This window comes from Nycticebus coucang, chromosome 5 (assembly GCF_027406575.1).
Source record: "Nycticebus coucang isolate mNycCou1 chromosome 5, mNycCou1.pri, whole genome shotgun sequence".
Classification (NCBI taxonomy): domain Eukaryota; kingdom Metazoa; phylum Chordata; class Mammalia; order Primates; family Lorisidae; genus Nycticebus; species Nycticebus coucang.
In genome coordinates this window covers 16228626-16252097 of record NC_069784.1, presented here as the reverse complement: position 1 = coordinate 16252097, position 23472 = coordinate 16228626, and the positions used below count along the sequence as shown (strand labels likewise).

At 36.8% G+C, this 23472-nt stretch overlaps 1 protein-coding gene across 3 annotated transcripts in view; it reads right to left on the bottom strand.

Moving 5' to 3' along the window:
• SPATA1 (spermatogenesis associated 1) overlaps window positions 1-23472 on the bottom strand; it is a 54408-nt gene that overhangs the window by 9530 nt on the left and 21406 nt on the right. For all 3 annotated transcript variants that reach the window (XM_053592720.1, XM_053592718.1, XM_053592721.1), the window contains 6 exons: window positions 16782-16896; window positions 15664-15721; window positions 12123-12231; window positions 5308-5433; window positions 1670-1848; window positions 28-126 (listed from right to left, as the gene is read on the bottom strand). In XM_053592720.1, coding sequence (XP_053448695.1) covers window positions 28-126; window positions 1670-1848; window positions 5308-5433; window positions 12123-12231; window positions 15664-15721; window positions 16782-16896 — 686 coding nt within the window. The remainder of the gene's footprint in view (window positions 1-27; window positions 127-1669; window positions 1849-5307; window positions 5434-12122; window positions 12232-15663; window positions 15722-16781; window positions 16897-23472) is intronic.

The following is a 23472-nucleotide window of genomic DNA, read 5'->3' as shown; positions in this document are numbered from 1 at the left end:
AATCTGACAAGGAGAAATGAAAATTACCTTAACTTCTATTATGAGTTTCATTTTGTCAGTATCCAGTTTTCTCTTAAGTTGGTCAATTGCATGCTGTACCTCAGTGATCTGGATTATTAAATAATTCTGTGTGAAATATATGAAGACTTTTATTTAGCATAACATCTATACCTGTTTTTTTTTGACTATCTTGTAAACTGTGAAGTGATAACATCAAAAGAGCAAATCATGAAAATAACCTATTATCATAAAATAAACTTATTGCTTTAAAGTAAATTACTATTACTTTTGCTTTCTGTTGGTTTCTTGCATTTTAGGGACCATTTTCTCTTTACTACCATTTTTTATTTATTTTATAAAAAGTAGATATTTATAAAAGCTACCATTAAATTAGCATCATAAGAACCAACAATTACTACTATGAAAGGAATAAGTTAGCTTTAAGCTATTAGTAATTCTTTAGAAATTGGCATAATACTTTATTAGCTGAATTAGATTAGAATTATTTAAAAATATTTGGGATAATGAAATACTATGTTTTATATAAGGAAATCTATTTGATACAAGAAAACTTATTTAAAATAAGAAGACACCTGGTTTCTTTTGACCAGAAAAATGTCTGAGGTATGGTGGTCCTTAGTAAATAAGTTAAGAATTTTAAACTGCCTTTGTGAAAAAAAATTCTCATATTCAACTTGAAAAAAAGAACAAGATAAAATATTGGCTTTGCCAAAAAAAATATCAACTACTATGGAAAACCACTATTTGAGCCTATTGAATTCAGCAAAGTTATCTAAAATGGTAAACTTTTAATCTTGTCTAAAGTTAAATCCTTGCTCTTAATCATAATTCATGTTTTAAAATTATTTTTGAATAATCAGGATTAATCCAACAAAAAATCAAATTGTTACGTGGCCTCTGGGATTTTTTTTTCATTTCCTAGTGTGTAGCAAGCCTTGGAAGTTTCTTTTTGTTTGATGTTTAATATATGGTGGAATTTCTCAATAATAAAATAAATGTTATGTCTCTGATCTCAAGACTATCTCAAGAAAAAAATGAATCGATCAAAATTTCATAATTTCTATAAAATATGAACATCTTTAAATTCCATGGGTGTTATAACCCCTGACCAAGTAGGACCATAGTGGACACTGTAAGTGTCCTGCCCTACTTTGTCAGGTAGTCATAGCATCAGGAACTGTGACCCTACCCCAGAAACAGGTAGATGCTAATTAGTCTATGTCAATCAACACATCACATTTCTTGACAATTATTTTTGATACAGGGATAGGCTGGTTGACCCCTCACTAGACAATGGGAAAAATTTATATGCACGAATTCAGAGAGAGGTTTGTTTCATTTTGGAGCTATGTAGCTTGACTTGCTACTGCATTGCTACCATTAGAAAAAGCAGTCTCACAATCTCACGCTCTTCAGTCTTGCAATGAAGTCAGCACCAAAAGTAATGGGAAATGTGAGAAGCACCAGACCCTGAAGGCATCAACAAACTGCTGACGATATCTCCTCAGCAACACTCCTCTCACTACATGGTGATGAATTTCTTACTAAAGTTAGTGGGAAGCATCCTAACTATAATAACAATGGCAATGGTAAAGCACGTAATTTGAATAGAACTTTTCCAACAGAAGGGAGACACATTCAGTAGCACCTTAGAGTCTGTGATGTTTGCCAGATTCTTGGGTCTCATCTTTATCTCCCGGGCTTCAAGTTGCATGAGCAATTTTTTATAGTAGAGTTCTAGATCTTCTCGAAGTTTTGTTAAAACCTCCTCCAATGATGCTGTGACTTTCTTTGTTTGAAAGTATTTTTTCTTCCAACCATCATAGGCTATAAAGAAAAGCAAAACTATAGTTTGAAAATGATTAAAGGTGGAAAGGACCACAGAGTTAATGTCAATTTACATTGTTTTCCTCTGATTTCCTCTTCTTCCCTCATATGCTGAGAACAAAAGAAGTAAGGGAGAGATGTTTGTTAGGTAATGAAAGAACGTGCCTGAAAATATATAAAACAGTAATAATAAAAAAATATATATATATAAAAAACAGTAATAAATACAGCAACCCCAACCAAGTTCTCCTTTAAACATGCAATTGCTTATGAAAAATCTTTATTTTAAAAATATTGTCTATAAATATATACGTATTAATCCATGGGTTAATTTCCCATAATCTTATTTGAATGTTATTTATACAATTAAAACTGTGCAAGTAAAAGACATGATTTTTTTCTTATTTTTACAGCCCTCCTAATGACTTAATGTTTTGTGAAATAAACTATTCTTATTTATCATTTATCAAAATTATGCCACATATTTCCCCCAAATTCTATAGGACAGAGTTCCTCAAACCTGAGACCCCTGTAATTGAGAAATCTGGAAATTCAACAACCAGTTTAGAAAATCACATCGACACCAATGAAATTCTAAATACAAACTTAACAGGAATACAAATTACATGCCAGTACACCAGAATGTGCTTATGTTCATTTCTTTTACTTTATCATAGAAATGGAAACTCCAAATTTAAGAATTCTGCATTATAAGGTGATTTGATTAAAAATATGTAGCTAGATAGAACTGGAGCTCAAGATTTTAGCTATTTATTTCCTTCATGCCCTGTTACCCAATCCTTCGGCAACCTCCATTGGTACCACTGCTAAAAGAGTTCCAGCAATACTTTTTAAGAAAGCTGCGTTATCATTCGAATTCATCTCTCTGCTTGCATTCTTGCCCCTCTACAAGCTATTCCATATAGTGGTCATGATCTTTCTAAAATAACAGTAAGACCTCTATAAGTTGACCATCCAAAGGAGTAGAACAAACTGCTCAACATGCAGAAGTGGTTGACATAGGTACTAGGCCTACTGTACTGATACACACATGTGGTGCATGCCTGGGGTATGAAAATTAGGTCAGCTTAAGAACCTCCACAGTTGATCACTTCCTTATACTGGGTAAGGAAAGTCCCTTCCGTATATTGGGTAAGGATCACTTCCCTATATTACCCAATAATATATACACTATGGAGGTTCTACTGTATTTTTAAAATCATGTAAATCCCTAGCTTAAAATCCTCCAATCGCTTTCCACCTTACTTGGAATAAAATCTACACTCCTTGACTTGGCCTTTGTGCTTCTTGCTGACCTTTGAGACTTCATCTCCTTCTGTATCTTCCTTGTTTATCATGCTCCAGCAACACTGGCCTACTTCAGACCCTTAATACCACAAGGTCATTTCCATCTAATGATATTTAGTGTTCTTTGATATTTAATGTTCTTTTTTAGTGTACAACTTGATATTTAGTGTTTTTTCTTTTCTTTATTTATTTTTGAGACAGAGTCTTAGTACGTCACCATGGGTAGAGTGCTGTGGTGTCACAGCTCACAGTAACCTCAAACTCTTGGGCTCAATTGATTCTCTTGCCTCAGCCTCCCAAGTAGCTGGGACTACAGGCTCCCACCACAACGCCTGGCTATTTTTTTTGTTGCAGTTGTCATTGTTGTTTAGCAGGCCCGGGCCGGGTTTGAACCCACCTGCCTCGGTGTATGTGGCCGGCGCCCAAACCACTGAGTACGGGTGCCGAGCCTGTTTTTCTTTTATGACTGCTTTCTCCCTCTTTAGACACCCAACTCCTTACTCATAAAATCTTAACGACATCTCCTTAGAGATGCTTTCCCTGATAATCCTAGCTAAAGCATCTTTCTCTTGCCCCATCGTTTTTTACTAATACTCTTTTTTAACTGATTTCTCAGCTCTGATCAGTCGCAGATACTGTCTTACTTATTTGTTTATAGTCTCCTTCCATTAGGACACAGGCTCCTTAAGGAGAGGCCTGTCTTTACTGGTTTCACTGCTGTACCCCCAGGCATTTAAAACAAGGCCTGATCCTGCTTTGTATAGTGGTGAGTATCCCACCTGTCACACAGGAGAACAAAATAAATAAATAAACGGGGCCCGGGACATAGTAGGCTCAATAAATATTCAAAGGCTGGTATTTTTTATCTTGAAATATCCCTGTTGAAATAGAGAGTGATTGATCCGTCCCATTTTATAAACAGAAAGAGGAAGGTGTAGGGAGGAGAAATAACCTGCCTAAGTAAAAGATATATTTGGTTAGAATCTAGATCCTATGATTTCTAGTCCATTGTTCAAATTTGTTCGATAAAATTACTCTCTTAACACTACAACAAGGAAGAGTTATTACCACCACTTCCAGGGTATCACTAACCTTTTGAGGCAGAATCTTCAGAAATATCTCCTGACATTGCCTATAACCTTCAGTCAGTTCTAGTGCGGAAACAACAATTTTGCTGTAAATTGATAATCCTAAAACCAGTTAATTACAAATAAACCTTTCATCCTTCCATAACCCAAATTGCAGGCTTCTCAAGTCATCTCTCGAGCCATTGTCATACACTTTCTTCGCCCTGGCTTATCTTTCCATCTCCACCAGACCTAACAAACACTGTCGCTAATTCTACTGCAAGAAAACTACTTACTTTTCTTAACTTCCCTCATTTATTCGCTTAAGCAAGGTAGACGGATACACATACCAAAAAGTGAAGTACATAGGAGAGTCCAGGGGACTGGAAGAAGCCTTCTAGAGTAAGTGATATCTAACCTCATCTTGAATGATTAGTAGAAATAACCACATGAACTGGGAAGAAGGCGGGAGTGGAAGGTTGGAAGAGAAGTACATGGCAGAGGAAAAAGCATCCTGGAAGGGCCTTGAGCCAAGAAAAGGCACACTCCAGATCCTGGCATATCCAACCTTCTCCGGATAGCCTCTCGTGATCTCTTCCACCTAATGTAAGTGTTCTTCCTTTGTATTTCTATCCACAGAATTCGGCAATTCCTTTATCACAGCATTCATCAGGATGTATCATTCACGCTCACCTTATCATTTCCCCACTGAAATGTAAGATCTAGGAGGGAAAGGGGAAGACCATGTCTGCTAACAGCCCCCAGAACAGTGGCTAGATTCAATAGACATTTAATAAATATTTATTTAATAAGTGAATGGAAGAATGAATAAACAGATCAATGAATTTCAACTATAAAAATATTTGAGTTTTAATTTTAAAAAACCTATGTAAAGCATTTATTGTATAAAATAGTGTTGAAAAATGGTTTCACATTTTCTAGACTGAACTCTCTTCAATCATGAACCACTTAAACTGTAAGAGTAAAACAGCAACTATTAATTATAACTTTATTACTTATTCCAAAAGGGTCAATTCTGTAAAATGTTTTTCTTAACTGATGAAAGGGATGTAATAAAATTTACCTTGACATTGCTTTGATTTGTTTTGTTCAAATAGTTTTTTGACTTTTTTAATTAGTTCTTCTCTAATTCTTTCCAGATACCTTCTTTCTTCCTTTACCTGTTTCATTTGTTGGATGATCTTCTCTCCTAAAGAGATTGCAATCCATATTCATCAATATCTAAACGCTCAAAGATGGTTTGTAATCTAAAATATAGAGTGTAAAACTTGAAAGTGTCTAAAATAACAAAAATAAATTTTCCCCCAAACTGTCTTTCTCACTGAAATACAGCATTTACTGCTATAGGGAATGCAAGGGGTCACTTCAGTCTCCAAGAGTGATACCTAAGGAGATTTATAAGACAGTGGGCCTTTTCTGCATTTCCAAATATATCTAGAAACTAGAAGCTCAAGTACTTATGCTTATAATTTTTAGTTTAATTCTCTTGGCAAATTTCTTTGATCCAAAGTTGTTATACTTAAATCTTACATGGCAAATGTGTATTTTAGAGAGAGTGTGTATACATACTTTTTTATTTTATTTTATTTTTTTGAGACAGGGTCTTGCTCTGTTGCCTGGCTGGAGAGCACAATGACATCATTGTGGCTCACTGTTAACTTCAAACTCTTGGGTTCAAGCGATCCTCATGCTTCCACCTCCTGTGTAGCTGGGACTATAGGAGTGTGCCACCATGCCTGGCTAATTTTTCTTTTTTTTTTTTTTCTTTTTTTATTGTTGGGGATTCATTGAGGGTACAATAAGCCAGGTTACACTGATTGCAATTGTTAGGTAAAGTCCCTCTTGCAATCATGTCTTGCCCCCATAAAGTGTGACACACACTAAGGCCCCACCCTCCTCCCTCCTTCCCTCTTTCTGTTGCCCCCCCATAACCATAATTGTCATTAATTGTCCTCATATCAAAATTGAGTACATAGGATTCATGCTTCTCCATTCTTGTGATGCTTTACTAAGAATAATGTCTTCCACTTCCATCCAGGTTAATACGAAGGATGTAAAGTCTCCATTTTTTTTAATAGCTGAATAGTATTCCATGGTATACATATACCACAGCTTGTTAATCCATTCCTGGGTTGGTGGGCATTTAGGCTGTTTCCACATTTTGGCGATTGTAAATTGAGCTGCAATAAACAGTCTAGTACAAGTGTCCTTATGATAAAAGGATTTTTTTCCTTCTGGGTAGATGCCCAGTAATGGGATTGCAGGATCGAATGGGAGGTCTAGGTTGAGTGCTTTGAGGTTTCTCCATACTTCCTTCCAGAAAGGTTGTACTAGTTTGCAGTCCCATCAGCAGTGTAAAAGTGTTCCCTTCTCTCCACATCCACGCCAGCATCTGCAGTTTTGAGATTTTGTGATGTGGGCCATTCTCACTGGGGTTAGATGATATCTCAGGGTTGTTTTTATTTGCATTTCTCTAATATATAGAGATGATGAACATTTTTTCATGTGTTTGTTAGCCATTCGTCTGTCATCTTTAGAGAAAGTTCTATTCATGTCTCTTGCCCATTGATATAAGGGATTGTTGGCTTTTTTCATGTGGATTAATTTGAGTTCTCTATAGATCCTGGTTATCAAGCTTTTGTCTGATTGAAAATATGCAAATATCCTTTCCCATTGTGTAGGTTGTCTCTTTGCTTTGGTTATTGTGTCCTTAGCTGTACAGAAGCTTTTCAGTTTAATGAAGTCCCATTTGTTTATTTTTGTTGTTGTTGCAATTGCCATGGCAGTCTTCTTCATGAAGTCTTCCCCCAGGCCAATATCTTCCAGTGTTTTTCCTATGCTTTCTTGGAGGATTTTTATTGTTTCATGCCTTAAATTTAAGTCCTTTATCCATCTTGAATCAATTTTTGTGAGTGGGGAAAGGTGTGGGTCCAGTTTCAGTCTTTTACATGTAGACATCCAGTTCTCCCAACACCATTTATTGAATAGGGAGTCTTTCCCCCAAGGTAAGTTCTTGTTTGGTTTATCAAAGATTAGGTGGTTGTAAGATGTTAGTTTCATTTCTTGGTGTTCAATTCGATTCCAAGTGTCTATGTCTCTGTTTTTGTGCCAGTACCATGCTGTCTTGAGCACTATGGCTTTGTAGTACAGACTAAAATCTGGTATGCTGATGTCCCCAGCTTTATTTTTGTTACTAAGAACTGCCTTAGCTATACGGGTTTTTTTCCGGTTCCACACAAAACGCAGAATCATTTTTTCCAAATCTTGAAAGTACGATGTAGGTACTTTGATAGGAATGGCATTGAATAGGTAGATAGCTTTGGGAAGTATAGACATTTTAACAATGTTAATTCTTCCCGTCCATGAGCATGGTATGTTCTTCCATTTGTTAATATCCTCTGCTATTTCCTTTCTGAGGATTTCATAGTTTTCTTTATAGAGGTCCTTCACCTCCTTCGTTAGGTATATTCCTAGGTATTTCATTTTCTTTTAAACTATGGTGAAGGGAGTTGTGTCCTTAATTAGCTTCTCATCTTGACTGTTATTGGTGTATACAAAGGCTACTGACTTGTGGACATTGATTTTATATCCTGAAACATTACTGTATTTTTTGATGACTTCTAGGAGTCTTGTGGTTGAGTCTTTGGGGTTCTCTAAGTATAAGATCATGTCATCAGCAAAGAGGGAGAGTTTGACCTCCTCTGCTCCCATTTGGATTCCCTTTATTTCCTTGTCTTGCCTAATTGTATTGGCTAGAACTTCCAGCACTATGTTGAATAGTAAAGGTGACAGAGGACAACCTTGTCTGGTTCCAGTTCTAAGAGGAAAAGCTTTCAGTTTTACTCCATTCAGTAAAATATTGGCTGTGGGTTTGTCATAGATAGCTTCAATCAGTTTTAGAAATGTGCCACCTATGCCTATACTCTTCAGTGTTCTAATTAGAAAAGGATGCTGGATTTTATCAAATGCTTTTTCTGCATCTATTGAGAGGATCATGTGATCTTTATTTTTGCCTCTGTTAATATGGTGGATAACGTTTATGGACTTGCGTATGTTAAACCAGCCTTGCATCCCTGGGATGAAGCCTACTTGATCATGATGAATGACTTTTTTGATGATAAGCTGTAATCTATTGGCTAGGATTTTGTTGAGAATTTTTGCGTCTATATTCATGAGTGAGATTGGTCTGAAATTCGCCTTTTTGTTTGGGTCTTTTCCTGTTTTTGGTATCAGGGTGATGTTTGCTTCATAGAATGTGTTGGGGAAGATTCCTTCTTCCTCAGTTTTTTGGAATAATTTCTGCAGTACAGGAATAAACTCTTCCTTGAAGGTTTGATAGAATTCTGGAGTGAAGCCATCTGGACCAGGGCATTTTTTAGTTGGAAGCTTTTTTATTGTTTCTTTGATCTCAGTGCTTGAAATTGGTCTGTTCAGGAGGTCTATTTCATCCTGGCTAAGTCTAGGGAGAGGGTGTGATTCCAAATATTGATCCATTTCCTTCACATTGTCAAATTTCTGGGCATAGAGTTTCTGGTAGTATTCAGAGATGATCTCTTGTATCTCTGTGGGATCAGTTGTTATTTCCCCTTTATCATTTCTGATTGAGGTTATTAGAGATTTTACTTTTCTATTCCTCGTTAGTCTGGCCAATGGTTTATCTATTTTATTTATTTTTTCAAAAAACCAACTCCTTGTTTCATTAATTTTCTGAATGATTCTTTTGTTTTCAATTTCATTGATCTCTGATTTGATTTTGGATATTTCTTTTCTTCTACTGAGTTTAGGCTTAGATTGTTCTTCTTTTTCCAATTCCATAAGATCTCTTGTGAGATTGTTGATGTGCTCTCTTTCTGTTTTTCGAATGTAGGCATCTAGAGCGATGAATTTTCCTCTTAAAACTGCTTTTGCAGTATCCCACAGGTTTTGGTAGCTTGTGTCTTCATTGTTGTTATGCTCAAGGAAGTTAATGATTTCCTGTTTTATTTCTTCCTTCACCCATCTGTTATTTAACAGAAGATTGTTTAATTTCCATGCCTTTGGGTGGGCTTGAGCATTTTCGTTAGAGTTGAGTTCCACCTTTAGTGCCTTATGGTCTGAAAAGATACAAGGTAAAATTTCAATTCTTTTGATTCTGTCGATATTTGTTTTGTGTCCCAGGACATGATCAATTTTGGAGAATGTTCCATGGGGTGATGAGAAGAATGTATATTCTTTATCTTTGGGGTGGAGTGTTCTATATGCGTCTATCAAGCATAGTTGTTCTAGGGTCTCATTTAAATCTCTTACATCTTTGTTTAATTTCTGTTTAGAGGATCTGTCCAGCTCTGTAAGAGGTGTGTTAAAGTCCCCTGTTATGATGGTATTATCAGATATCATATTGCTCAGACTGAGTAAGGTCTGCTTCAAGAATCTGGGAGCATTTAAATTGGGTGCATAAATATTTAGAATTGAAATGTCTTCTTGTTGTAGTTTTCCCTTGACCAATATAAAGTGACCATCTTTGTCTTTTTTGACTTTAGTTGCTTTAAATCCACATGTATCTGAAAATAAGATTGCAACTCCTCTTTTCTTCTGAATTCCATTTGCCTGAAAAATTGTCTTCCAACCCTTGACTCGGAGCTTTAATTTGTCTTTTGAAGCCAGGTGTGTTTCTTGCAGACAGCAAATGGATGGCTTGTGTTTTTTAATCCAGTCAGCCAATCTATGTCTCTTCAGTGGGGAATTCAAGCCATTAACATTTATTGAGATAATTGATAAGTGTGGTAGTATTCTATTCGTCTTATTTTGTGAGAGTCCATTGCTTAGTTTTATCTTTTGCATCAGTGTGGAGGTTAGGTTCTGTCCTTTGATTTCTGAGTTCTTACTTTGCTGCTGATCCATTGTGGTGGTCAGTGTGCAGAACAGGTTGAAGTATTTCCTGTAGAGCTGGTCTTGTTGTGGCGAATTTCCTCAATGTTTGTATATCCGTAAATGATTTGATTTCTCCATCAATTCTGAAGCTTAGCTTAGCAGGGTACAGAATTCTGGGCTGAAAATTGTTCTGTTTAAGTAGATTAAAGGTAGATGACCATTGTCTTCTTGCTTGGAAAGTTCCATTAGAGAAGTCTGCGGTAACTCTGATGGATTTGCCCCTGTAGGTCAACTGGCGCTTACTCCTGGCAGCTTGCAGAATCTTTTCTTTTGTCTTGACTTTGGACAGGTTCATCACAATGTGTCTTGGAGAAGCTCGGTTAGAGTTGAGGCGACCCGGGGTCCGATATCCCTCTGAAAGCAGTGTGTCAGACTCTTTGGTGATGTTTGGGAAATTTTCTTTTATAATATTCTCTAGTATGGCTTCCATTCCTCTGGGGCATTCTTCTTCCCCTTCTGGAATTCCTATAACTCGTATGCTGGAACGCTTCATAAAGTCCCATAATTCTGACAGTGAACGTTCTGCTTTCTCTCTCTTCTTTTCTGCCTCTTTTACTGTCTGAGTTATCTCAAGAACTTTGTCTTCTACCTCTGAAATTCTTTCTTCTGCATGGTCTAACCTGTTGCTGATACTTTCCATTGTATCTTTAAGTTCCCTAATTGACTGTTTCAGTTCCTTCAGGTCTGCTATATCCTTTTTATATTCTTCATATCGTTCATCTCTTATTTGATTCTGTTTTTGGATTTCCTTTTGGTTATTTTCCACTTTATTAGCAATTTCCTTCATTGTTTCCATCATTTCTTTCATTGTTTTCAAGATGTGTATTCTAAATTCCCTTTCTGTCATTCCTAACATTTCTATACTGGTGGAATCATCTGCAGTAGCTACCTCATGGTCCCTTTGTGGGGTTGTTCTAGACTGGTTCTTCATGTTGCCTGCAGTTTTCTGTTGATTCTTCCTCATGAGTGATTTCTTTTATCTGTTTCCTTGCCCTAATTTTCTTTTCACTTCCTCTTGCTCTTTAAGTTCTTGTGCCTGTGGACTAAGGGTTACAGGACCAGAAGGGTGAGAAGGTTGAAGAGCAAAAAAAGGGGATGAAAGAAAGGAGGACCGAGTGATAAGAAAAAAAGAAAGATAGAGAAAGGAGAGGGGGTGGGTATAAGGAATATTGACAAAAAGAAGAGAGGCACAGAAAGAGGGAGACAGGGCAATATAGATGTACAGTAGGGTACTTTGACACAACCTTAAAAAACCCCACCTTCTGGGGGTGCCCAGTTGCGTGGTTCCCTTGAGGTCAGCAGCTCTTTGCTAAACTGATCGGACACAGTACCCCACCTCCACCAAGTAGAGAGGAAAGACAAAAATGCTGTAAATCAAACCAAAAGAAGCAAACAGAAAACTTTACAGGGATAAAATTGGGTGAAAAACCAAATTATATCGGTAGAAACACTAGCAAAAATGAAGTTGAAGTTATTAAAAAAGGCAGCAATGGGAAATTATAATTAAACTAGGAAAATTGAGAAAGAAAAAGGGATCTGTGTGGAAAAGATTGAAATTAAAAAAACAAAAGAACATCAGCAACGTCAAAATAAACAAACAAAAAAAAACAACCAAACAAAAAAAAAAAGAAAAAAATACACAACCAAAAACAAAGCAGTTTGCATATGTTATTGAATATTGTCTGGGCAACACGTGGTCTTCTGGGGTATGAGATGTTAGTCACAGTTCTGATACGACTGGAGGCTGCTGATTTCTCAAACCCCAGCAGGTAGACATTTTTACCATTTTTAAGTGTACAGTTCACTGGCATGAAGTACATTAAGTATTTTCAACCATCACCACCATCCATCTCCAGAACCTTTTTATCCTCCAAAACTGAAACTTTATACCAATTAAACAATAACTCCCCATTAATATTACTTAGCTTTACCTCACAGAATGATCTGTACTTGGATCACCATACTTACTTTCCATCTGCAATAAAGAGATATCAGCTTTTCCTGAAGAAACAGGCTGACAAGGAAGTGAAGGAAAATCAATGAGATCTGGTAGGGTGATGTACTCTTTTTCACCTGTCTGTAAGCAAAACATAAAAATTACTAAGCTCTGACAGCACGACACATTCTTTCTTCACTTGTCTGTAAGAGTCAGTCTAGCTTACAGTAACCTCAAATTCCTGGGTTCAAGTTATCCTCATGCCTTAGACTCCCAAATAGCTGGGGCCCATGAGCACTCATTACAATGCCCGGCTAATTTTTCTATTTTTAGTAGAAATAGGGTCTTGTTCTTGCTCAGGCTGGTCTTTGGAGCTCAAGCGATCCTCTTGCCTCAACTTCACAGAGTGCTAGGATTACAGGTGTGAGCCAACGGTGCCCAGCCATTCCTCTAAGTTTCTACTAGCATAAATTAGTGAAATATCACTATTCTTTTGCAATAACCAGTCTGAGATTCTCATTTTTAAGAGTTTTTTGGGGGTCTATTTTTGACTTTCTGTGTCAAATACTAAATCAGTTCAGGTTTAAGCAGGAAGGAATTTAATAAAGGAAATGAAGTGTATCAGAAAGACTGAAGGAGCCGGTTACAGGCGTGATCTTCCAGAACAATGGTCCCCAACCTTTTTGGCACCAGGGACAGGTTTCATGGAAGACGATTTTTTCATGGATTGGGGTAGGGCAAGGCAGATGGTGTTGGGATGATTCAAGTGCATTACATTTACCTCAGATCATCAGGCATTAGATTCTCATAAGGAGCGCACAGCCCAGATACCCTCATGTGTGCAGTTTACAACAGGGTTCAGGCTCCTATGAGAATCTAATTCCACCATTGATCTGACAGAGGCAGAGCTCAGGTGGTGACCAGAGCAATGGGGAGCAGCTGTAAATACAGACAAAACTTTGCTCTCCAGCCCACCACTTACCCCCTGCAGTGTGGCCCAGTTCCTAGAAGGCCACAGAATAGCCCTGGGATGTGGGATACCACAGTTCTGCAATGACCTTTCCTTTAGTGAAGTTAGCATCTTTGAGGTCATTACCAGAACAATGCTGAAAGCAAGAAGCTGCCATGGTTTCTCCCTTCCTGATTCTCACACTCAGGAAGGTGAAGAAAGACGAATACTTAACTCATTAAAAAAAAAAAAAAAGAAAAAGAAAGAAAGAAAAGAAAGGGTATTGCTATTCACAGATGACATGACTTTATATATATATGGAAAGTCCTAAGGAATCTATGAGAAAACCTCATAGAATAAAATATAGCAAAATCTTAAGAGACAAATGCAATGTATAAAAATTAAACATATACCTTTTGGGATGCAGGTCATTAAAAAAATCAATTATATTTCTACAAATTAGCAAGAAACAATCAGAAAATACAAATATTAAAATACCATGTATAGAAGCTTCAAAAATATCAAATATGTGGAAATAAAGGTAACAAAAGATGTGTAAAAGCATGATACTAAAACCACAAGCCCTGCTGAGGAACCTAACGACCTCAGGAGGGAGAGTTTTCACAGATTGGAAGACTCGGTGCAGTTATCAATTTTCCTCCCAAATTGATCAACAGATTTAAGGTGATTCTAATCAAAATTCTAATAATCTTTTGTTAAGAAATTGCCAAGTTGATTCTAAAATTTATATGAAAACATAAAGAATTTAGAATAGCCAAAACAATCTTGAAAGACAAATTAATCAAGTTGAAAGTCTGATGTTATCTGACAACAAGAAGTAGTAGCATAAATCCTCAGTAATGAAGATGGTGTAGTACGAGCCCAAGGATTAAGGAAAATATCACTAAGAAAAAGGAGATCTGAAATTGTTCTATACCTATAGAGTCAACTGATTTTTTCAGTTCTACATGGGAAAAATAAAGTCTTAGTAAATGGTGTGGGAACTGGATATTTAAGGAAAAAACTGGACTTCAAACCTAACCTCACTATGTATACAGTAAACCTCTGAGATGTAGTGGTTTTCTTGAAACTGCCTCTATTTCACAAAGAAAAAATGCACTGAGAGTGCAGGAGAAAGGAGCTATTGACGGTTTGAGGAGAAGGTAAGACAGTTGTCTAGAAGAGCAGGAATAGACTGGGAAAATATAGTATACTGGGCAGAATTAAAGACTCATTTGAGGTTTGTGGTTTAACTGTGGGTGGGTTTTTACCACGTGTGAAAGACTTGCACCATAGAAAAGTTAATATTACCATCTGTGTTTTAGGTTCCTCACCTGGGAATAAGGATAATAGTAACTCCTCAAAGAGTTGTTGAATTAAATGAGTTAACATATGTAAGGCACTTAGAACAGTGATTTGCTCAATAGATGCTATTTAATTGGTTGTTACCATATCATTACTATTATTTAGATATGTAATTATTAAAGTGGCTAAGAACAGCCCGGTGTGGTAGCTCACGTCTGTAATCCTAGGACTCTGGGAGGCTGAGGCAGGCAGATTGTTTGGTCTCGTAAGTTTGAGACCAGCCTGAACAAAAGTAAAACCCCCCATCTCTACTAAAAATAGAAAAACTGAGGCAAGAAGATCACTTGAGCCTGAGTTGGAGCTTGCTGTGAGCTACGATGTCATACTCTACCCAGGGCAATAGCTTGAGACTCTGTCTCCAAAAAATAAAAATAAATAGTAATGTGGCTAAGAACATGAACTCTATAGCTAGTCCAGACCCCTTGGAGCAGCAGTTCTCAACCTGTGGGTCACGACCCACAGGAACTATATTAAAGGGTTGCGGCATTAGGAAGGTTGAGAACCACTGACTTAGAGACTAACACCAGCTCTAGTACTTATTAAACATATGAATGACCTGGCCAAACCATTGAACCTCTCTGTGCCTCGGTTTTCTCATTTGTAAAATGGTGAAGATGAACACGAGGATACAGTGACTGAGTATATGAAAAATACTTAGAATAGCGCCTGACAGTTGATAGTCACTGTTAGCTGTTATTAAAACTAGTATCGTTGTCATCCTAAGACGGTCCTAAATTCATCCTGGAAATATTTGAAAAATTCTACCAGTCTCTCTATCATTTCTTGAGAATAAATTGGTGATTTAAAGAGTGTGTATTAACTCCTTTAAACCACGGCAATTTCAGAATTAGGTAACATATCCAAGACCACAAAGCTGGTGACTAATAACACAATAACCATTCCTACAGTGCAAATATACTATATCAATCTGTTCTAAGGACCTGAGTTGATCAAATACAAGTATAAATGTATTAAATTACAAACAAGCTCTTAAAGCTGCAACTGGTTATAAAATTTGAGAAGACAATCTAAAAGGTGTTGGTTTGTAACTTTTCTCTCCCTCTCATTTGGGCATTTTATTTCCCCACTCAAAAGCAGAAGCGAAACTTGGACTACTGACAATTTGATATTAGAAGTACATTACAAGAAAAAACGCACATTTTAATTTGCATTTTCATTTCAATTTCAGTATGAATGCTATGTTGCAATACCTATATTTTAAATTTGTGCAATTTAAAACACAAATTTTGAAATCATACCTGATAGTCCTGTCTTCTGCTGACAGCTGCATCATCTTCAGTTTTGCAAAGAAACTCACTTAAATGAGAGATTTGAAAGTCATTAAAACATGATTCCATGAATATTAGCTTTCTTATTTTACTTAATGTTCTTTTTTTTTTTTTTTTTGAGACAGAGTCTTACTTTGTCACCCTCAGTAGAGTGCTGTGGCATCACAGCTCATAGCTACCTCCAACTCTTGGGCTTAAGCAATTTTCTTGCCTCGGCCTCCCAAGTAGCTGGGAGGACAGGCGCCCACCACAACGCCCAGCTATTTTTGGTTGTAGTTGTTGTTGTTTGGCAGGCCTAGACTGGATTTGAACCTGCCAGCTCCGGTGTATGTGGCTGGTGCCCTAGCCCCTGAGCTACAGGCACCAAGCCTTATTTAATGTTCTTTTTTGTTAATCCCCGCTGCCCACCTCTCTTATTTAATGTTCTTTAAAAACAAATATAACATTAAAAATTTTCAAAGTCAGCCCAAGATTAATTTCATATTAACTTTCAAACTCATTAATGATCAACATAAAATACACTTAATATGAGTAATAGAGTCATAGTTATATTATATTATAGTTAAATTCAAATTCTAGTCCAATGTCTATAGGAAGATAAAATAACTGGAAATTTTAGAAGCATATTTTGTTTATAGTTGTTTTGTGAATAATTGTTTATAAAAGCCTTTGTCTTAATTTCAAAAGACTATATGCAAAAATATTATCTAAGTACTAAATTTTAAATAAAATTATACCAATGTGAAACTTAAACATATTAATTAGCTCATCTACAACCAAGAACCTAAGGGAGGCAGAAGAATTAGTTTTAACAAAGGCAAGCAAAGACATTTTTCTGTGATCAGGTTGCCAGCAGTGACAAAAGGATTACAAGAGAAATAATTTAAGTTATAAATTATCCCTCACAGTATTGGAATGTTACTATAAAACAGTCAAGATCTGAATCAAGGTAATTTTAGTTAAGAATATCGGGAATTTCACTCATATCTTTGTCCTAAGTGGAAGTCCTTACAGCAGTTCTCTGGACATCTCACTGTTTTTCTTATACTTTAGTCTATGACATGTGGGATTGGCTCTGTACTAATTACCTTCTTCTGTAGTTAAAGTAATCATTATCTGAATCTTCCAATGATCCCGATAACTCAGAATTTCCAATTTGATTTTTTGCAACCTTGCTTTCTTTTGGAGTGGCTTTTTCCTCAGCTGATGGTGACGGTCATCCATGGCAATCAGAGTTCAGAATATTAAGAAAACACCAAAATAAAATTTTGTTTTTATATGTATATACTATAATCTTGTCCTATGTTTTAGATTCCCCATGACCTCTACTATATAGATTAGAAGGCAACAATTCCCAGAGTGAATTTCATGAAATCTTAATTTATGTGAGAAAAAAAAATTCTTTGGTTAATTCAGTTTGGGCAACACTGAACCAACCAACAGTAGGAAGCAACACAATCCCACACACACATTCTCCTACCGCGGGGTTTCTCTCGTCTCTGAGCACAACTGAATCTGCAAGAGCGGGTAAACTGGGTCTTCCTTCAATTTAACTGTCTTTCAAAATCTTTTGCCCAAATCTTTTGCTCTGAGAAACCTTTCTCAAAAATGCTGGGATAAATACACACAACATGTCATTTGTTATTTCATATACATTCTCATTTATAAAATCTCCTTTCATTTTAACATAATTTCTCCAAAACTGCACACTCTGTCTTCAAAATATCAACACTAATGCTCTACATGATCTATATGCCAGCCAAAGATGCATGAACCTGGCAGTGTTAATGCAGACTGCTTATCCCCTGAAGGAATCAATTTTTTATCATTTAGGGAAAAAAGTGATTCAAATTAATTATTTGAAGTCACTTTACAAGAGTTACCAGAATATTTTACAACCTGAAGCTCATATTAGTTTTAGTGTGGCTGCTACCATTTATTTCCCAGCTGACATTGAAATAGTCATTTATGGATAACAAACAGGGCTTTTCTAAAAGACCTACTTGGGTTGGGGCCTGTAGCTAAGCAGCAAGGGCACCGGCAACGTACACCGGGGCTGGCGGGTTTGAACCGGCCCGGGGCCTGCCAAACAATGACAACTACAACAAAAAAATAGCTGGGCATAGTGATGGGCGCCTATAGTCCCAGCTACTTGGGAGGCTGAGGCAAGAGAATCGCTTAAGCCCGAGAGTTTGAGGTTGCTGTGAGCTGTGATGCCACCACACTCTACCGAGGGCCAGAAAGTAAAATTCTGTCCTAAAAAAGAAAAAAGAAAAAAAGAGGATCACTTGTAATCAAGGGGTGACAAAGTGAGACACTGTCTTAGAAGATCTACTTAATTGAAAAATGAACCAAAAAATGGATATGCCAGCTATTTAAAATATTACTCCACCTACCCAACCACAAAAAGAAACAACATAGAACTCAGGAGATTCTGAGTTACATTTTGTTGATAGGGATACAGGACAAGTACCTGTTATTCCTACCAACAGCTTAGAGCAATGATACACTGTGTCATGCAGTACCTATGAAACTTACCAACAAGGAGAATACAGCTCTGTTTACTTTTAAAAAATCATAACACAATGTTTTGAGAAATAGATATAAAATACAGATTCACAGAAAAAGCAGCAATAATTTTGGAACTAAGTTCCAAACTGTGAGGTGTCTACACAGCAGAGAAAGAGAGGAATTTCAGCAAAGAAGGGATAGCATCTATTATTATTTTTGTGTTATTACAATTATACACTACGAAAATAGAGGATGATTATTACACCTTATTAACTCATAGAGATACATGAAGACAGTTACTATTTTTCAATATTTGTTCAGGACAAGGATCTAAGACACTGTGTTTGATTCTACGTGTGTAGCAACATATCCTTGTCCTCAAAGAGTTTATCATATTTATGAAAACTAAATTAAAAAAACCTGGACTGCATGCCTGTAGTCCCAGCTACTTGGGAGGCTGAGGCAGGAGGATTGCTTGAACCCAGGCATTTGAGGTTGCTGTGAGCTAGGGTGACCCCATGGCACTCTGAGTAAGACACCGTCTCCAAAAACAAAATAAATAAAAATAAAAAGCTGAGCTGGTTTCTAACAAAATGACAAATAAACCATAGAATCAATGAATAGGGAGAGAAATAATCCAATTCTGTTTAAGCCAAGACTATGTAAAAGATTACTTAATTTGTGCATTCACACATTAAAAAGGATTTTCACATCTATTGTCCAATTTTGGGCCTCACAATAAATAGTAATACTGAATGGGAAATTGCCCTGCCAGACAGACGAATAATATTAAGTTACAGAAAATAAACTACGTCAATAGTGGTTTAGAAGATGTATAAGTGGGACAGAGTAGAGAGTCTAAAAGTTGTTATGTGCATGTAGGAATTTAGTGTGTGGTAAAGATGTCACTTGAAATCAGTGAGGAAGAAAGGACAACTGCACATGCATTTGGAAGAAACAAATCTATGCTACCTCTTTATAGCAAACATATTCCAAAGAGTTAAATAATTAAAAGTTAAAGAATTAAAAATTCAACCAATTCATCAAATATTCATCTATATCTTCTTTTAAGCTAAGGGCAAAGCCCTTTCTAAATATGACAGGCATGTCAGAAATCATAAAGAAAAACTGTGCAGCTTTGTTACATAAAAACTAAAAGGTTTTTGAAAATAATCAAAAACAATATTAATCTACAAACTGGAAAAACGTTTGTAACATTTAAAAAAAACTTTTACAAATCAAACTTAGGATGAACATTTCAACAGAAAATAGGCAAAGGACAAAAACGAACCAGTCATAAATATATGTAACTAGCCCACAAACATATTAAAAGATATTCAAACCTACCAGGAATCAAAGAAATCGCTAACAAAGAGAAAAGGAGTGAGCACATTTTTTTCTATCAAAATAGCAAAACTTCTAAAGGTTGGTAATATATCAGTGTTAAAGTCATATATTTTGGATTCTTGTGCACTATTAGACAAACTTCGCAATTTTAAGAAACTTTACAACTATCATCAATAAACTATAATGTACATAAGGGAAAATGGAGGTACTCAATCTCATAACACACATAAAAATTAATTCCTAGTAGATCAATGAACCAAACCATAAAACGTTTGCATTACCATAAAACATTGAAGCAAACCATAAAATATTTGCAAGATAATATAGGACTTAATTTTCATGACCTTGGGACAAAAGACATATTTTTAAAGAAGCTATGAATAACACTGACTATAAAAGAAAGTACCAATAAATCTGGCTATATTAAAATCTAAGAAGTGCAGTCCTACTTCTGCTTATGATGTAGAAAGCCAAAGGAGTGCTCCTACCTGAACCAGGAGAAAAAGGTAGATAATCTATAAAATAATAATTTCTTTCAAATTCATCAGAGTTGATTTTACAAGGCAATTTGGTGAACTAAGTATTCATACAAGAAGATAAGGGCAAAAATTTTCCAAAGTTGATGAAAAACAATATTACACAGGTTCAAAAAGCTGAGAGAACCTCAATCAGGATTTAAGTAAAATTAAAATGCTGTGCACATAATAATTATACTGTTGAAAACCAGAATTAAAATCTTAATACAGTGGAGAGAAAAAGAAACAAAAACAACAGACTTCTCATCAGAAAGTATGTAAAACAGAAGACCATACAGAGATATCTTTAAATACCAAAAGTCAACAGAAATGACAAATAAAACCTGACAATCAAGAACATTAAAATAGCCGGGCGCTGTGGCAGGTGCCTGTAGTCCCAGCTACTTGGGAGGCTGAGGCAAGAGAATCGCTTAAGCCCAAGAGTTGGAGGTTGCTGTGAGCTGTGATGCTATGGCACTCTACCCAGGGCGACAGTTTGAGGCTCTGTCTCAAAAACAAGCACGCAAGCAAACAAACAAACAAACAAACGAACAAAAACCCTGAGAGAATTCACTATCAGCAGACCTTCCCCACAAATTTTAAAGGAAGTTTTTCAGCCAGAAAGAAATGGTAATAATGAGGGTAAATATAAAAAAGTCATTTCCCTGGCGGTGCCTGGGGCTCAGTGGGTAGGGTACCAGCCACATGCACTCAGGCTGGTGGGTTCGAACCTGGCCCAAGCCAGCTAAACAACAACGACAACTGCAACAAAAAAATAACTGGTGTTGTGGGTGGGAGGCTGAGGCAAGAATCATTTAAGCCCAAGAGTTTGAGGTTGCTGTGAGCTGTGACTCCAAGGCACTCTATCAAGGGTGACAGCTTGAGACTCTGGCTCAAAAAATAAATAAATACATAAATATACTGGCACTTTCATGTTTATTGCAGCACAACAGCAAAGATGCAGAACACTTCATGTACTCACTTATAAGTGGGAACTAAATAGTGTGCATCCATGGAAGGAAGGTCTGGGACAATGGACAACAGAGAATTGCAGAGGTTGTGGGGTGATGGTGGGAGGATGGATGATGGGAAGTTGGTTGGTGGGCACAAAGTGTGTTGGTTCAGTGAGATACGTGCTGAAGGCCCTGACTTTACCACAATGCAATGTATTAATGTAATAAAACTGCATTTGTGGGCGGCGCCTGTGGCTCAGTCGGTAAGGCGCCGGCCCCATATACCGAGGGTGGTGGGTTCAAACCTGGCCCCAGCCAAATTGCAACCAAAAAAAAAAAAAAAATAGCCCGGCGTTGTGGTGGGCACCTGTAGTCCCAGCTACTCGGGAGGCTGAGGCAAGAGAATCGCTTGGGCCCAGGAGTTGGAGGTTGCTGTGAGTTGTGTGAGGCCACGGCACTCTACCGAGGGCCATAAAGTGAGACTCTGTCTCTACAAAAAAAAAAACAAAACAAAAACAAACAAAAAAAAAACTGCATTTGTACCCATGAATATATATAAAATGGGGGCAACAGAGACCCCCATCTCTATAAAAAAGCAAAAAATCAGCCAGGTGCAGTGGCATCCAGCTGTAGTCCTAGCTCCTTGGGGTGGGGGGGTCGGGGTGGGGGGCGCAAGGCAGGAGAATCACTTGAGCCTAGGAGTTTGAGGTTACAGTGAGCTATGATCATGCCACTGCACTCCAGACAAAGTGAGATTCTGTCTCAAAAATGAAAGAGGTTAGGTGTGGTGGCTCACGGCTGTAATCCTAGCACTCTGGGAGGCTGAGGAGGGAGGATTGATTGATCTTAGAAGTTCAAGACCAGCTGAGCAAGAGTGAGACACTGTTTCTATTAAAACTAGAAATAATTATAGGCTGGTGCCTGTAGTCCTTCCTAATTACTCAGGAGGCTGAGGCAGGAGGGTTGAAGGGAATTGTATAATGATGTAAATCTATATTTATTAATATGAATCTATGATATATTCTAAAATAAAAAGAGGCTTTAAAAATTTATGTATGTCTCATTTTTAGAAAAAAAAAAAATATGGTTCAGTGCCCCATAGCACAGTGGTTATGGCTTCAGCCACATACACCAAGGCTGGAGGGTTTGAACCCAGCCCAGGCCAGCTAAGACAACAATGACAACTGCAACAAAAAATAGCCGGGCGCTGTGGCAGGTGCCTGTAGTCCCAGCTACTTGGGAGGCTGAGGCAAGAGAATCACTTAGCCCAAGAGTTGGAGTTGCTGTGAGCTGTGATGCCACAGCACTCTACCAACGGTGACATAGTAAGACTCTGTCTCAAAAAAAAAAAAAACGAAAAAAGAAAAGAAAAAAAATATATGAACTGAAAAGAATAACTGGAGTAATAGACACCAAAATACTAACAGAAGCTATCTCTGGGTGGTAAAGTTATTATTAATCTTTACTTTCTTCTTTATCCTTACTAATGTTTCTAGAACTTTTGAAAATGAGCACAGACTGGCTTCTCATTTAACCTTTTTTTTTTTTTTTTAGTAAAGCACCAAAGAATTAATAACATTTAAAAACTATGTTTCCACAGAATTCACAAAATTAAAAACTCCCACAAAAGTTTCTTTTTGGGGAGTTCAACCAAGTAGCACAGTTCAGGAATTTAGCCAATAGCCCAAGGAGTGAAATAGGACACTATGCACACTTCATTACCACTTGACCTTGCCCTGTTCAGGAACACTGATACTCTACTCTGAATTTTTGTTTCCTAGGTGTTCTTTTCCTATCCTTTAGTGATTTTGATGAGTGGAAAGCAGAGGTATTTTCAGATAAAGAAGATAAAGACTCTCATTAAGAATCTCACTAAAATCAAGTAATAAATTGTAGATATTAAATACTTCTAAGAAAGTGCTAAATTTGGAATGCAACAAATGTAACTTGTTAAGAGTTAATATATTCTATACCCATAATAAATGTTATTATTACTTTCTGGGGGTTAATTCATAAATTCTTGATAGATGTGCTTTTCCCTCGTGGTTTATTTCCTTATGTAATATGGTAAAAAAGTTTAACTGATTCTTTTTTTATTGATTCCTAAGAGTGTAGACAACTTTCTTAACATAAATTTAATTTTGATTTGAGCATTTTTAATTATCTATCACTTTTTAAGAATCAAGTTATTAAGGGCAGCGCCTGTGGCTCAAGGAGTAGGGTGCTAGCCCCACATACCAGGGGTGGCGGGTTCAAGCCTGCCCTGGCCAAAACTGCAAAAAAAAAAAAAAAAAAGAATCAAGTTATTAGTAAGTGGATAGGTATGACGATTAAAAAATTTTTAATTCTTTAAAATATATATGTCCCCCAACATTAAACTTGTTTTGACTTTGGTTTGTTAGTGTTTTCCTGATCCCTCCATCCTTTGAATAATACCAACGTTTTATGAAGTA